Source organism: Molossus molossus, unplaced genomic scaffold (assembly GCF_014108415.1).
Source record: "Molossus molossus isolate mMolMol1 unplaced genomic scaffold, mMolMol1.p scaffold_m16_p_14, whole genome shotgun sequence".
NCBI classification, from domain to species: domain Eukaryota; kingdom Metazoa; phylum Chordata; class Mammalia; order Chiroptera; family Molossidae; genus Molossus; species Molossus molossus.
This window is the reverse complement of record NW_023425349.1, coordinates 7,330,772-7,343,631: the sequence shown is the minus strand read 5'-3', so window position 1 is coordinate 7,343,631 and position 12,860 is coordinate 7,330,772. Positions and strand designations below refer to the sequence as shown.

Sequence of the window (12,860 nt, the reverse complement as noted above, 5' to 3'; positions counted from 1 at the left end):
GGTCGTGAGGGAGGCAATGTGTCTCTCTCACATCAATGTTTCTCTCTCTCTTTCTCTCTCTCTCTCCCCCTCCCTTCCACTCTGTCTGAAAATAAGTGGAAAAATGTCCTTGGGTGAGGATTAAAAAAAATATATCTCCAGACATTGCTGAGTGTGCTCTGGGGTGGGGGTGAGGGTGGGGGGACCACTCCCTATTGAGAACCACTGGACTAGATGAGTTTATGTCCCCTCTCTGCTCTGGGTTTCTGAGATTGTATGAAACATTCCATTCTTCTCTTTCCAAAGTGTAATTTTCCTAACCCTCTAGTGCTTAGGAAAACTCACACTTAACTCAAGAAATGTGATTTGGAGCCATTAAATGCTACATCTACCAATTTAAGATACTCGCCACAGCTGGGGTTCCTGCCAAGATCAAGATAGATGCCGATTCTTTGTCCCTGCTGTTCAAGGCAGAATTACTGTAGTCATCATGGAGTGTGCATCAGGAGGACAGGCTTTCTGCAGAGAAGCAGACACAGGCAGACAGGCCAAATGGCCATTAACAGCTGAGCTCTGCTGCTGTGGGTAATGTACAAGGCAGTGTGTTTGCTTCTTTAGTAAATGTAAAATACTTCCCAAACGCCTGCCCGATGGTGTCACTGTCTAGTAGAAAAGTGGCCCTCATTAGTGAGTCCCCCCTTTTTTTTTAATGTCTTATTTGCAATAGTAGTGCTTTCTGTCCTGGAAGATCAATTGCCATTTCAGCATTTTAAATCTTTGTTTGGTTTATTTGTTTCAAAATATTAGTGTAACTAAATAGTATTTACTACTGTAAGCTATTGATTTTAAGAAGATATAAATTGTTTGGGTTTTCTTTTTTGATTGATGTTTCTGTTTGTGTATATTTGGTAGCTTTGCGACTCCTTTTATCCAAGGAACATTATGTTATAGGCAACCTCTGGAGAAGAAAATAGCTCTTTTGGAACTGTTGCATTTAAAGTGCAGCTGGCTCTTGGGTTCGAACCTAGTTAGTGGCGACACGGCTAAATGCACCAAGAAGGTCGGAATCGTCGGTAAATACGGAACACATTATGGCACCTCAGGAAAATGGTGAAGAAAATTGAAACCAGCCAGCATGCCAAGTACACTTGCTCCTTCTGTGGCAAAACCAAGATGAAGAGACGAGCGGTGGGATCTGGACCGTGGTTCCTGCATGAAGACAGTCGCTGGTGGCGCCTGGACCTACAGCCCCACTGCTGCCTCACTGTCCAGTCCGCCATCGGAAGACTGAGGAACTGAAAGACCAGGGGAAGCTCCACAGTTTGAAACACTGCCAGCCTATAATAAGTGGGTTAATTTACATTAAAATAAAATAAAATAAAGTGCAGCTGGGAAGTCCTATTTCTACTCTTTTCTTGTCCCCAGTTTGAAATTTCCTTTCTAATCAAAGTTCCAAGGTCCATGAGGCTTTGCTTTCGATTTTATATCTCCTTAGCCTTTTGGCTCTAAACCTTATGAAGCAGAATGGGGAACATAAGACAGAAAATGAGGATTTCCTGTGAAAGAGAGCGTGAATAGTCATTTCTGTGTGGTCCTTTGTGATTAGCCTCTTTGGCTTAGCATGTTATAAAGGTTCATTTGTATTGTTGCATGTATAAGTACTTTATTCCTTTTTATAGCTGAATCATATTTCATTTTATGAATATACTTCATTTATCCATTCATCAATTGATGGCCATTTGGGGTTCCACTTTTTGGCTATTATGAGTAATGCTGCTATGAACATTTGTGTACAAGTTTTTGTGTGGACATATGTTTTCATTTCTCTTAGGTATACACCTAGGAGTGGAATTGCTGAATCCTGTGGTAACTCTATATTTAGCCATTTGAGGAATTGCCAAATTGTTTTCCAACACAGCTGTACCATTCTACATTCCCACCAGCAGTGCACAAAGGATCTTGGCGACTTTTTACACTACGCTGCAGCTGTAATGTCTTGTTTCTTCAACTCGACTATAGGTTCCTTGAGGTCAAGAAATGGCTTTATGCATTTTTGTTTGTTTGTTTGTTTATTTGTTTGTTTTGTATTCTCCATATATTTCATGTATTTATCCACATTTTATTGTTATTTGCTAGATAGTTTACTTCTTGGGGCCTCAGTTTTCTCTTTTGTAAAAGGGTGATTATAATGCTTTATCTTGCAGGGTTGCTGTGAGCTTTAAATGAGATGATACATGTAAAAATTTATATAACAATGTGTTCCATATAGTAAGTTTTCAATAAATGTTAGATACTGCTACATTGGTGGCAGGTTTTTTTTCCCCTAATTGCAACTGAGTTATTGACTGTCGGTGACCTAATCATTTTCTTTCATGTGGATTCTTAAAAGAATTTTGGCTAACTTTGTGCTATCTTAATTAGACACTGGTAAAAAATTAATACATAGAAAAATGCTTAGATGGCAGAAACTTTGGAGCTGAGCCTTTGTGTCTATATATTCACATAACACCACACTTGTCACTGACTTTGGTTGAGGAGAGTTAAGGGAAAAAACATTTCTATGGCCTTTTGGCTTGTACACATGTACCGGCCAGAATAGTCGTGGTTTATGTCATGTTTCCCAAAAATAAAGAGATCTCCCTTCCCAGCAGTCCCTGTGAAAGTGTCTCTGGGACTTCTCCAAGCAGTGGTCTTTGAACTGGGGGCTCTGAATCCAGGGGTGTCAGGAGAGTGACAGGTGGAAGGGAGTGTGGAGGTGGTTGCCGAGAGCCACTGGGTTGAATCACCTTACTCAGCCATGAGGGGAGCCGTGAACAGAACTGCTCATTTCCCTCCCAGCAAGCACTGCTCAGTTATGCCACTCAGGGGTTCATTCATTCTGCAGGCATTTGCTAAGTCACTTCATGCCAGATGCCAGAGATGGGCGGGAGTGAGGGTGCAGAGGGGGAGGGAGCTGGCGTGTTTGAAGGTGAATGAATGGAGCTTCGTACAAAGAGCAGAGCACAGTGAGTGACTTGTGGAGTCCTTTCTCCAGGAGCAGTTACTGCTTTAAAGACCCAGTGAGACTCCAGGTGACTGCTCTGTGCGCGTCCTGAACCATTCTCTCCCTCACTGAGCTCACTAAGTCTCCCCATACTTGCTTTCATGCTGTTCTTGCCTGTCCTGTTCTTGGTCACAACGTGGGGACTTTGCATCTGCTCTTCCTGTTCCTGGAAAACTTCCCCCAGATCTTCACAGGGCTGTTCTTGCCTCCACCTCCTCAGATGACCTTCTCCCCATCACACTCTACTTTATTCACCTTTCAAATGTTCTTTGAGCACGTACTCTCTAGACTGATCTTGTTTATTCCCTCGTGTTTATTGGCTCTCTCCCTCCCACATCAGGTGTCAGCACCTGAGAGCAGGAGTCTTGTTTAGCGTGGTCATTATGGCTTTTCCATAGTGGAAGGATGTCTGGCCCATAGCAAGTGTTCAATAAATCATCACTGTTGAATGGATGAAAGAATTTGTGTGCAGAGAAACAAACTGGAAAACAGGAGACAGCTCACAAACTCTGTGGAGGAGCAATAAGAAACCAATAGTAAATTCACCAGATTCTTCCTTTTTAGGACTGCCAAATACCACTTAAAATAGATGATGATGATGCTGGTGAAAACCAACAGTGTAGTAAGTACCACTCTAGGCATGGAACTAAGGGCCTTACATACTTTAACTCATTTAATCCTCACAATAACTATGAGGCAGTTGTATGGTCATTCCCATTTTACAGATGGGGAAACTGTGACACAGAGTTTTTTTTAATTCTCACCCAAGGATGTGTTTCTATTGATTTTCAAAGAGAGAGGAAGGGAGTGAAGGAGAGAGAGAGAGAGAGAAAGAAAGAGAGAGAGAGAGAGAGAGAGAGAGAAAGGTTGATCAGTTGCCTCTTGCACACTCCCATCCAGAGATCAAACCCACAACCTAGGCATATGCCCTGACTGGGAATCAAACCCACAACCTTTTGGTGCGTGGGATGATGCTCCAACCAGCTGAGCCACCCAGTCAGGGCTAGAGAGATTTAATAACTTGCCCAAAGTCACAGCTAGTAAATGAAGGAGCAGGAATTTGAACCTTAACCATCTGACTCCAAAAACCTTAACCATCTGACTCCAAAACTCACTTTGCTTTACTGTGTCAAAGCGATCATTGCAATAACAAAGAAATAACATTACAGCAACAGAGAAAAGGACACCTGGCTTCAGTTTCAGGGTCTAGTCCGAGACAGTGTGTGTAGTGAGTGGGAGAGCATTTGGACAGGAATCCAGAGACTTGTTTCTGCTCACTCTGGAGTGACCAGAGGCCTTGCCCATTCCAGATGGTTGTATTTTGCAGGGATATCTCAGTCCTAAAATGAGGGACTTAGACTCTGGCCTTAGATGATCTCCAAGGTTCTTTCCAATATAAGAGTTCTTAAACACCAAAGAAGTAGAAAGTTACATGAAAAGTTACTTTAGTTCCCCAGGCCTCAACCAAGGAGCATGAGTATATGGGCATGCATTCCCTCACGTGCTGTTTGTGCCCAGGAAAGGACCCTAACCTGGAAGTGCTCTTTCCCTCACTTTGTACATATACATGTCTCTCCTGTTTCAATGTTTCAGCAAGAAAGTGCTACTTCCATATTCAAAACAACACCTAAGGCAAAAACAATGAAAGTGGTTTGTGGTTAGGTTACCAATAGTTTATGTATAAATGGGTATTTCTAAGGGAAGGATCGTGAGTGCTTGGAAAGCTTGTTTACAAGTATTTGAACCATTTCCTCCTGTCTTGTTTAGTATTACCTTATTCCATCTGGAAAAAATACGTTTGTTCCAAAAGGAGAATCTTCCGCCCAGAGCAAGACTTTCAGAGACTTGCTTGCGGTCTTCAGATATCTGCAGTGCTGTCAGGGGAAGGGACAAGCTTCTAGTGCTTCCAGAGCACAATTACCAGCCCCCCCCCCCCCCCGCCCAAGAATCGACAGGGAGTGGGGTCCCAGGCCAGTGCATACTGGCAAACAGCAGTGGTCTTGCTAGAAACTTGTCACTGTTGCCACGTCAAAAGTTCTCTTGTAATTTTTGTAGTTATTTTGTATCTGCTCCCTCTCTAAATGTTTTAATGTTTCTAATAGTTTTTCAGTTGATTCCCATGATTTCCTGAAGCAGATATTCTTTCTTACCATTATTATACCTCATTTTGTTTTCCTGTCTTAGTGAATTTTCAGAACACTGTTAAGGGATAGCAAATTAAAAATATAGTTCTGTATGCCATGTTGTGACATTAAATGTTTTACTTTCTATGGGCCCCTACTTGTGGTTCAACATTAGCACATCTGTTCCTAAATAAACAGAGGTCACTCTGTCCCCTCAGCAGGCATAAGGGTTCTCATGTTCAATTTTATGTTTACATTTAAGGTGTATGTACATTGGCGCATTGGCAATGTAGTCACATGTGTATTGTGGGTCAGAGAAGTTTTCAAGTTTCTGGTGAACTACCAGAGTTTGCTTTTAAATATTGTTGTGATAGCCCTGGCTGGTTTGGCTCAGCCCACGGACCAGAGAGACCTGGGTTCAGTTCCCACTAAGGGCACATACCTCAGTTGCAGGTTGCAGTTTGTCCCTGGCCCCAGTTGGGGTCGTGTGGGTGGCAGCCACTCAATGTGTCTCTCTTACATCGATGTTTCTCTCTCTCCCTCCCGCTCTATCTGAAGATAAATGCAAAAATATTGGGTGCCCTGGTTGGTCTGGCTCAGCAGTTAGAGTGTTGGCATGTGGTCCAGAGAGACCCGGGTTCAGTTCCCGCTAAGGGCACGTACCTCGGTAGCAGTTTGTCCCCGGCCCTGGTTGGGTCGTGTGGGTGGCAACCACTTGATGTGTCCCTTTCACATCGATGTTCCTCTCTCTCTCTCTCTCTCTCTCTCTCTCTCTCTCTCTCTCTCTCTCTCTCTCCCCCTCCTTCCCTCCCGCACTATCTGAACAAAAATGTCCTTGGGTGAGGATAAAAAAAATATATATATATCTTTGTGATTATTTCAAAGCTGCATTTTCAATATGTATGGAAGTGATATGTCCATTTTCTTGTCTGTATGAATAACATTTTTAGAGTGCTATTACAATTGGTGCCTTTTGTTGAATGTCCTAGATGTGTCAGGTACTGTACTAGGCATTTTATCTCATTAATCTTCACAACAGGTCATTAGATTGTTATAATTTTAATTTTGCAGATGAGAAAATGGAAATTTAAAACACTTTATTTTTTTTATTTTTATTTTTTCCAATAGACTTTCACTAAAACCTTTATTAATAATCCATTCTTTCTCCACTGACTTGAAAAGTGGAGAGAGAGAGAGAGAGAGATCTTACAATTAAGTCAATAAAATGGATCTTTTATGGACTGTATATCCTAGTCCACTGATATTTTGGTTTATTCCTCTACTAGTACATTTTGATACTTTCAAATATCTATAAACTATATAAATTCTAGTATCTAAACTTCAATATTCTTCTTTTTCAACTTTTCTTAATCCCTTATTTTTCTTGAGGAGCTCTAAAGTCAATGAGCTCCAGAAGAGGGGGTGGCGGGAAAGAGACAAACCACAGAACCTACATGCATGCACGCATGAACAGTGGACCGACAAGGCTGGGGACGGGGCGGGGAGGGGTAAGGTTTGCAGCTCTCCCTGGTGTCTGTGCTTTGGCTTCCAGCTAGTATATCAGGTGCACCTGAAGAGGGCCCAGATAACCTTAGATCACCTGCTGTTTTTCTCAGGACTTGGGAGGGATTTGTTGAGTTTGGGCGTCACCTAGGACCTAGAAGGTATGGTTGAGAAGAAACCCACTTTCTTACTCCTTTGACAATGAGGGAAGCAGAGTCCACCAGGCTGTGGCCCTCATAATTACGGAGAAGTCGAAGCTCCCTGGTCTGTTTTGTCCCATCTACATTGAAAGGGTGGGTGGTGGAGCGATGCTTTGGCTGTAGGTACACATGATTTGGCACGAAGAAATAAGACCAGCTGGCTGGACCAGGCTCGGAGGTTTTATTCTTTCTTTTCACACAAAGGGAACTTACAAGGGAGATGGAATGTGATGGCCAGGGGATTACTGGTGAGGAAGTAGCCCAGGTGACTTGACTCGCAGTAATGCTCAGATGGGCTCTAATCCTTGTTTTCTTTTCAGTATTGGATTAGAAAAATGTAGGGCAGGATTAGAATTAGCTGTTAATAATACCCTTGACATGCCCTGGCCGGTTTGGCTCAGCGGTTAGAGCGTTGGCCTGCGGTCCGGAGAGACCCGGGTTCGGTTCCCGCTAAGGGCATGTACTTCGGTTGCAGTTTGTCCCCGGCCCTGGTTGGTCATGCAGGTGGCAGCCACTCGATGTGTCCCTTCACGTCGATGTTTCTCTCTCTCTCTCCCTTCCTCTCTCTCCCTCCCACTCTATCTGTACAAAAAATGGAAAGGTGTCCTCGGGTGAGGATAAAAAAAAAAAAAAAAAAAAAAAAAAAAATAATACCCTTGACAAATATATGCCTGTGAAGTTCAGAACAGGCATAGCAAGGTAGGAAGGGTTGAAGTGGCAGCTGTTATTCCCAGTCTTTGCTACTTATGATTCTTGTTTTGATCTTTTTTATTCTACCTCTGTCTTCCCCTATGAAAAAGTGACTTGAATTTAAAGTAATTTTGTATAGTAGCAAAGAAAAAAAATAATTCCCAGTAATAAAAGAAATTTAAATAAAAACAACAAAATATTTTATTTTCTGCTGACACATTAGCAAGGATTAAAATAAGCACACCTCTGGAGTACTATGCAGCTGTAAGAAAGAAAGATCTCTTTCTTATCCTTTGAGATGACATGGAGGGACCTGGAAAGTATTATCCTAAGCAAAACAAGCCAAGCAGAAAAAGACAAATACCACATGATCTCACTTATTTGTGTAATATAATGAACATAACAGTCTGAGGAATAGGGTAGACCCAGAGACGTGGAAGTAGGGTACAGACTGATAACCCTCAGAAGAGGGTATGGTAGGGGGAGAGAAGAGATAAACCACAGAATTTATATGCATGTACGCATAACCAATGGACATGGACAACAAAGCCGGGGACAGGGTGGGGGGGCTGGGGAGGAGGGTGTCAATGGGGTAAAAAAAGAAACATCTGTAACAAAAATAAAATTTAAAAAAAATCAGTAAAGACACAGAAGATTTGACCAACAGTATTATCCACCTCGATCTAATTGATATTTACAGAACAATGTACCCAACAGAATGCACATTATTTTCAAGTTCAAATGCCCTGCTATATTGACTAAGGTAGCTCATATGCTGAGCCATAAAAAGACTCAAAGACTCAATTTACAATCATAAGAAAATATTTTCTGATTGTAATAGAATCACATTATAAATCAGTAACAATAACATGTAAAAAAAAACAACAAAAAACCAAATACTTGAAAATGAAGCAGTAGAGTTCTAAATAATAAACAGTCTAAGAAATAAAAAAATAAAAATAAAATAAAGTAAGCACACCTCAGGTATTATTTTATGTTACTATGTTAATTTGGAGAGTCATGCAAAGTACTGGTGATACTTATACTCTACCTATTCATTCTACCCAGAAAGCTCTCCTAATGATAATTTGTGTGAAGAAAAGCCCTGGGCACAGAGATGTTCACTGACACATTTTTATACCATTTTTCCTATTACAAAAAACAATGTATACGCAATGCAGAAAGCTTGGGTGAACATAGGAAGACAAATTAGCAATTAAAGATCAACCATCATTTTGCTACACAAAAATAGCATTTTGGTATAAGTTTTTCTAATTTTTTCCTATGTATATATACTTTTATTTTTTTAAATATTTTTAATTGTTTTTTTTAGAGAGAGAGGAAGGAAAAGAGATAGAAACATCAATGTGAGAGAGAAACATCAATCGGCTGCCTCCTGGACACATCCTACTGGGGATTGAACCTGCAACCCAGGCATGTGCCCTGACCAGGAATAGAACTGGGACCTTTCGGTCCATGGGCCAGAACTCAGTCCACTGAGCCACACCAGCCAGGCTATATATACTTTTAAAAAAGGGGTTGTAACATGCCCGTTTTCCTCCCTTGATCATATATTTTGAATAATTTTTCCCTCTGTTGTACTCAGCTGGGGAAACCTTAACCCTAGTTGAAACCAACTCTTCTTTCCTTCCTGGTTTGTACCTGGACAGCCGAACATTGTTTGAAAAAAAAAAAAATGAAATCACACAATTGAGCTGTCTGGTTACATACTAAATTCATGGTCATGAACCTCAAATTAGCCCTTAATACTGTTCAGAAATGCCAACCTGTCTCTGTGGTAAATCCACTCTCCCAGTCTTCAGGAAGGTATCTGATACCCTGTTTGTTCAAACCCACCACATGCAATGCTACTCTGCCCACTCTTAGCCAGTGACCTCCTCTCCAACAAGGAGACCCCCTCACCTCTGCCACCAAATCTTCAAGCCCACCAAGGTCTTCTCCCTACTTCCTACTGGATGCCATGTGGTACGTGCCCTGCTGTTGTTCATGCCTGGTGTTTAATGACTGGCAAACAGTGGTTACTCAACAAATGTTACTAAATGAAAGAGTGAATGAATGAATATATAGTTTCCCATATCATTATTTCTGATGAGTACATAGTAGTCCATTGCACAAATGTAACCTAATTTACTTACCCCTGCTCTATTATTGGATATATTTGTTTCCAATTTTTCACTACACTGAAACATGGGAAATAATCTAAATGGCTATTAGGAAACTATAGACTATTATGGTTGTATTTTAAAACCTTGGAAGCATTTTTATTAACCTGAGGAAATGAGTTTAACTTTACAAAAAAAAAAGCATAAGTAAAATTACATGCACGACGTGATTTTAACTGTAAAAGTGCATAGAAAAAGCCAGTAGGAAATTTCAAATTGGCAGAATTACAGATGATTTTTATTTTTTTAAGTATGCAAGAAATTCATGGTATTCTTCTTTATGCTTTTCTGTGTTTTCCAAGTGTACTTCAGTGAGTGTATTTTTATGATCAGGAATACAGGAATACAGTTCTTCAACATTTTAGAACACATTTACAGCACATCAGATTATTGCAGATAGTCAAAAGCAGAGTAAGGAATCCTTGTGCTCTACAGAATGACCTACGCGTTTGAAACACACTTGCTAATAAGTCCTTCCAGGCTTGTTTACTACCTGGGTTTAGAGAGGGAGGTTGAGTGGTATTTCCTGTGAGATTTGCATGGCTAGGTGTGTACTTATGTGTAGAGGGGAATAATAGAGACTGGGGCTTACCAAAATGGTGATTTGGGGGTAAGAACATCTCACAGATATGCTTAGGGTTGGAAAGGCTTCATATCTGTTTTTGGAGCTTAAGGGGGTTCCTATGGCCTGAGGTATTGTCACAGCCTTTTACTCACTTAATTTACGGCAATGGTTCTCAAATCCAAGACCCTTTTGGGAGTCTATGAGGTCGAAACTATCTTCTTAATAAGACTAATAAGGTGTTATTTGCCTTGTTCACTCTTATTCTTTTACAAGTACACAGTGTTTTCCAGATACTGTCTGATTTACAACTGATTGTAGGAGCAGATAGGAGACTCCAGTTGTCCACCTGTCTCCTATGAAGCCAGACATTAAAAAGAGTTGCAAAGATGTAAAAAAAGCCAGTATTCTCACTAAAATTGTTTTCTTGCAGAAAATAGTCATTTTATTAAAATGCTATTTATGTTAACAGATTTATTGTTGCTTTAATTAATTAACTTTTAAAAATTTCTCAGAGCTGCTATTTCTTTAAAAAAATTGATTTTGGTCCTGGCCGGTTTGGCTCAGCGGTTAGAGCGTCGGCCTGCGGTCCAGAGAGACCCAGGTTCGGTTCCTGCTAAGGGCATGTACCTCAGTTTGTCCCTGGCCCTGGATGGGTCGTGCGGGTGGCAACCATTCGATGTGTCCCTTTCACGTCGACGTTTCTCTCTCCCTCCCACACTATCTGAACAAAAATGGAAAAGTGTCTTCAGGTGAGGATAAAAAGAAATTTGATTTTTAGAGGGGGAGAGAGAAAAACAAAAACAATCAATATTATTGTACATTGATTGTTTGTACATTGTTTGGTTGTACATTGATTGGTTGCCTCCCATACAAACCCCAACCGGGGATGGAACCTGCAACCTGGGTAAGTGCCCTGACCAAGAATCTAACTCGTGAACTTTCACTGTATGGGAGAACGCTCCAACCAACTGAGCCACACTGGACAGGGCTCTAGTTCACTATTTCTAATACAGTAAATATCAGTAGATATTTACCTATATAAGCAAACACTCCTTGGGAACCTTAATTTTTTTAAAGTATAATATCATCCTGCCCTGGCCAGTTTTGTTCAGTGGTTAGAGCATCAGCCTGTGGACCAGAGAGTGCTGGGTTTGGTTCCCGCTGTACCTCGGTTGCAGTTTGTCCCCGGCCCCAGTTGGGGTCATATGGGTGGCAACCAGTCTATGTGTCTCTCTCACATCGATGTTTCTCTCTCTCTCTTCGCCCCTTTCTCCCTCCCACTCTATCTGAAGATAAATGAAAAAAAAAAAAAAAGTCCTTGGATGAGGATAAAATAATAATAATAAAGTATAATGTAGTCCTTAGACCAGGAAGTTTGAGAACCACCAAATTAAGGAAACAGGAAGAGACCTCTTAATGGTGAATTTATTGTGGCTCAGCGAACAGGTTGATTGAACAAAGAGAACAAAGCCCATGGGGAGAAAAATGACCTAGTCTAATAGGCAGCTGTTGGAAGTCCTTGAACTCACATTAAGCTTTCCTTTTCCCCTCCTTTTCTTCCTCCTTTTCTTCTTCCCTCCTGTTTTAGAGATCTTGCATGATGTGATAAAGAAGGTAAAGAAGAAGGGGGAGTGGAAGGTAAGTAGAACAGTACAATTAATGGCCTTAAAGGTGAGTTCATGTGGCAGGAATAACAGTGAGGGTAGAGTTGAGGCAAAGGTATAGAGGCAGGGAGTGAAGACCTTTGTTGTGTCCATAGACTACCAAAAAGAGGTCATCTGCATATGTCTCTCATTTTTGATGATTCTGATTATGAAATCTCTTGGTCATAAAGCTTATCTGAAAGATCATTTGCTGGGGCAGGTTTGCAGTATAACTCTTTTATTCAAACAAAATCTTACCTGGAACCCATATATAAACAGAAGAAGCTGGACTTCTGCCTGCTATGGGAGAGAAAGATGATACCTTCTGGCCCCTCTGGCAGCCCTAAAGCATCTCTATGGAGCCCATACAGTGCGAAAAGCCCTCTTCTGGTCTGTCCCCATCTGTCAGTAACTACATGTTTATGCATGTAACTTTGAGAGCAATGCTGGGTGTTTCACATATAATGTACATGCAAGAACTATTCAAGCCAATCACACAGATTATGGCCTCAGTTCTCGGAGTGAGTGACGCAAGGAGTGGGACAATGTGCTGTGCTCCATTCAGGAAGTCAGCATTTTAAGGGTCACTTGGTTATCTGGGGCTGGACCTTTCACTGGCCAGGAGAGCACGTAGTTTCACTTGAATTCCCTGTGTGTTATTGAAGAGTTTATTCCAACCACTCTTGCCCCCAAGTTTTCCTGTAGTCAAGAGCCCACACATTTTCAAGTCCATCAGGCTGGGAACAGCAGGGTGGTTGGCACAGGAGGGTTTTGCGCTCACCCCTGGCCTTGTGAGCTGTTTCAGCCAGGACACCCTCCACACCGCCAGATCAGCAGGCCATCTGTGGGAACTCTCTGTGCCTGTCTTGGTGGACATAGAGTTTTAAAAAGATCTTGAGGAGGTTGCCTCGTAGAATGAAAATTGGCCCTT

At 41.4% G+C, this 12,860-nt stretch overlaps 1 protein-coding gene across 2 annotated transcripts in view; it reads left to right on the top strand.

The window, feature by feature from the left end:
• The window catches only part of STXBP1 (syntaxin binding protein 1), a 61,273-nt gene that overhangs the window by 15,983 nt on the left and 32,430 nt on the right, over positions 1-12,860 (top strand). For both annotated transcript variants that reach the window (XM_036261292.1, XM_036261291.1), the window contains exon 2: positions 11,875-11,924. In XM_036261292.1, the coding sequence (XP_036117185.1) occupies positions 11,875-11,924 (50 nt within the window). The remainder of the gene's footprint in view (positions 1-11,874; positions 11,925-12,860) is intronic.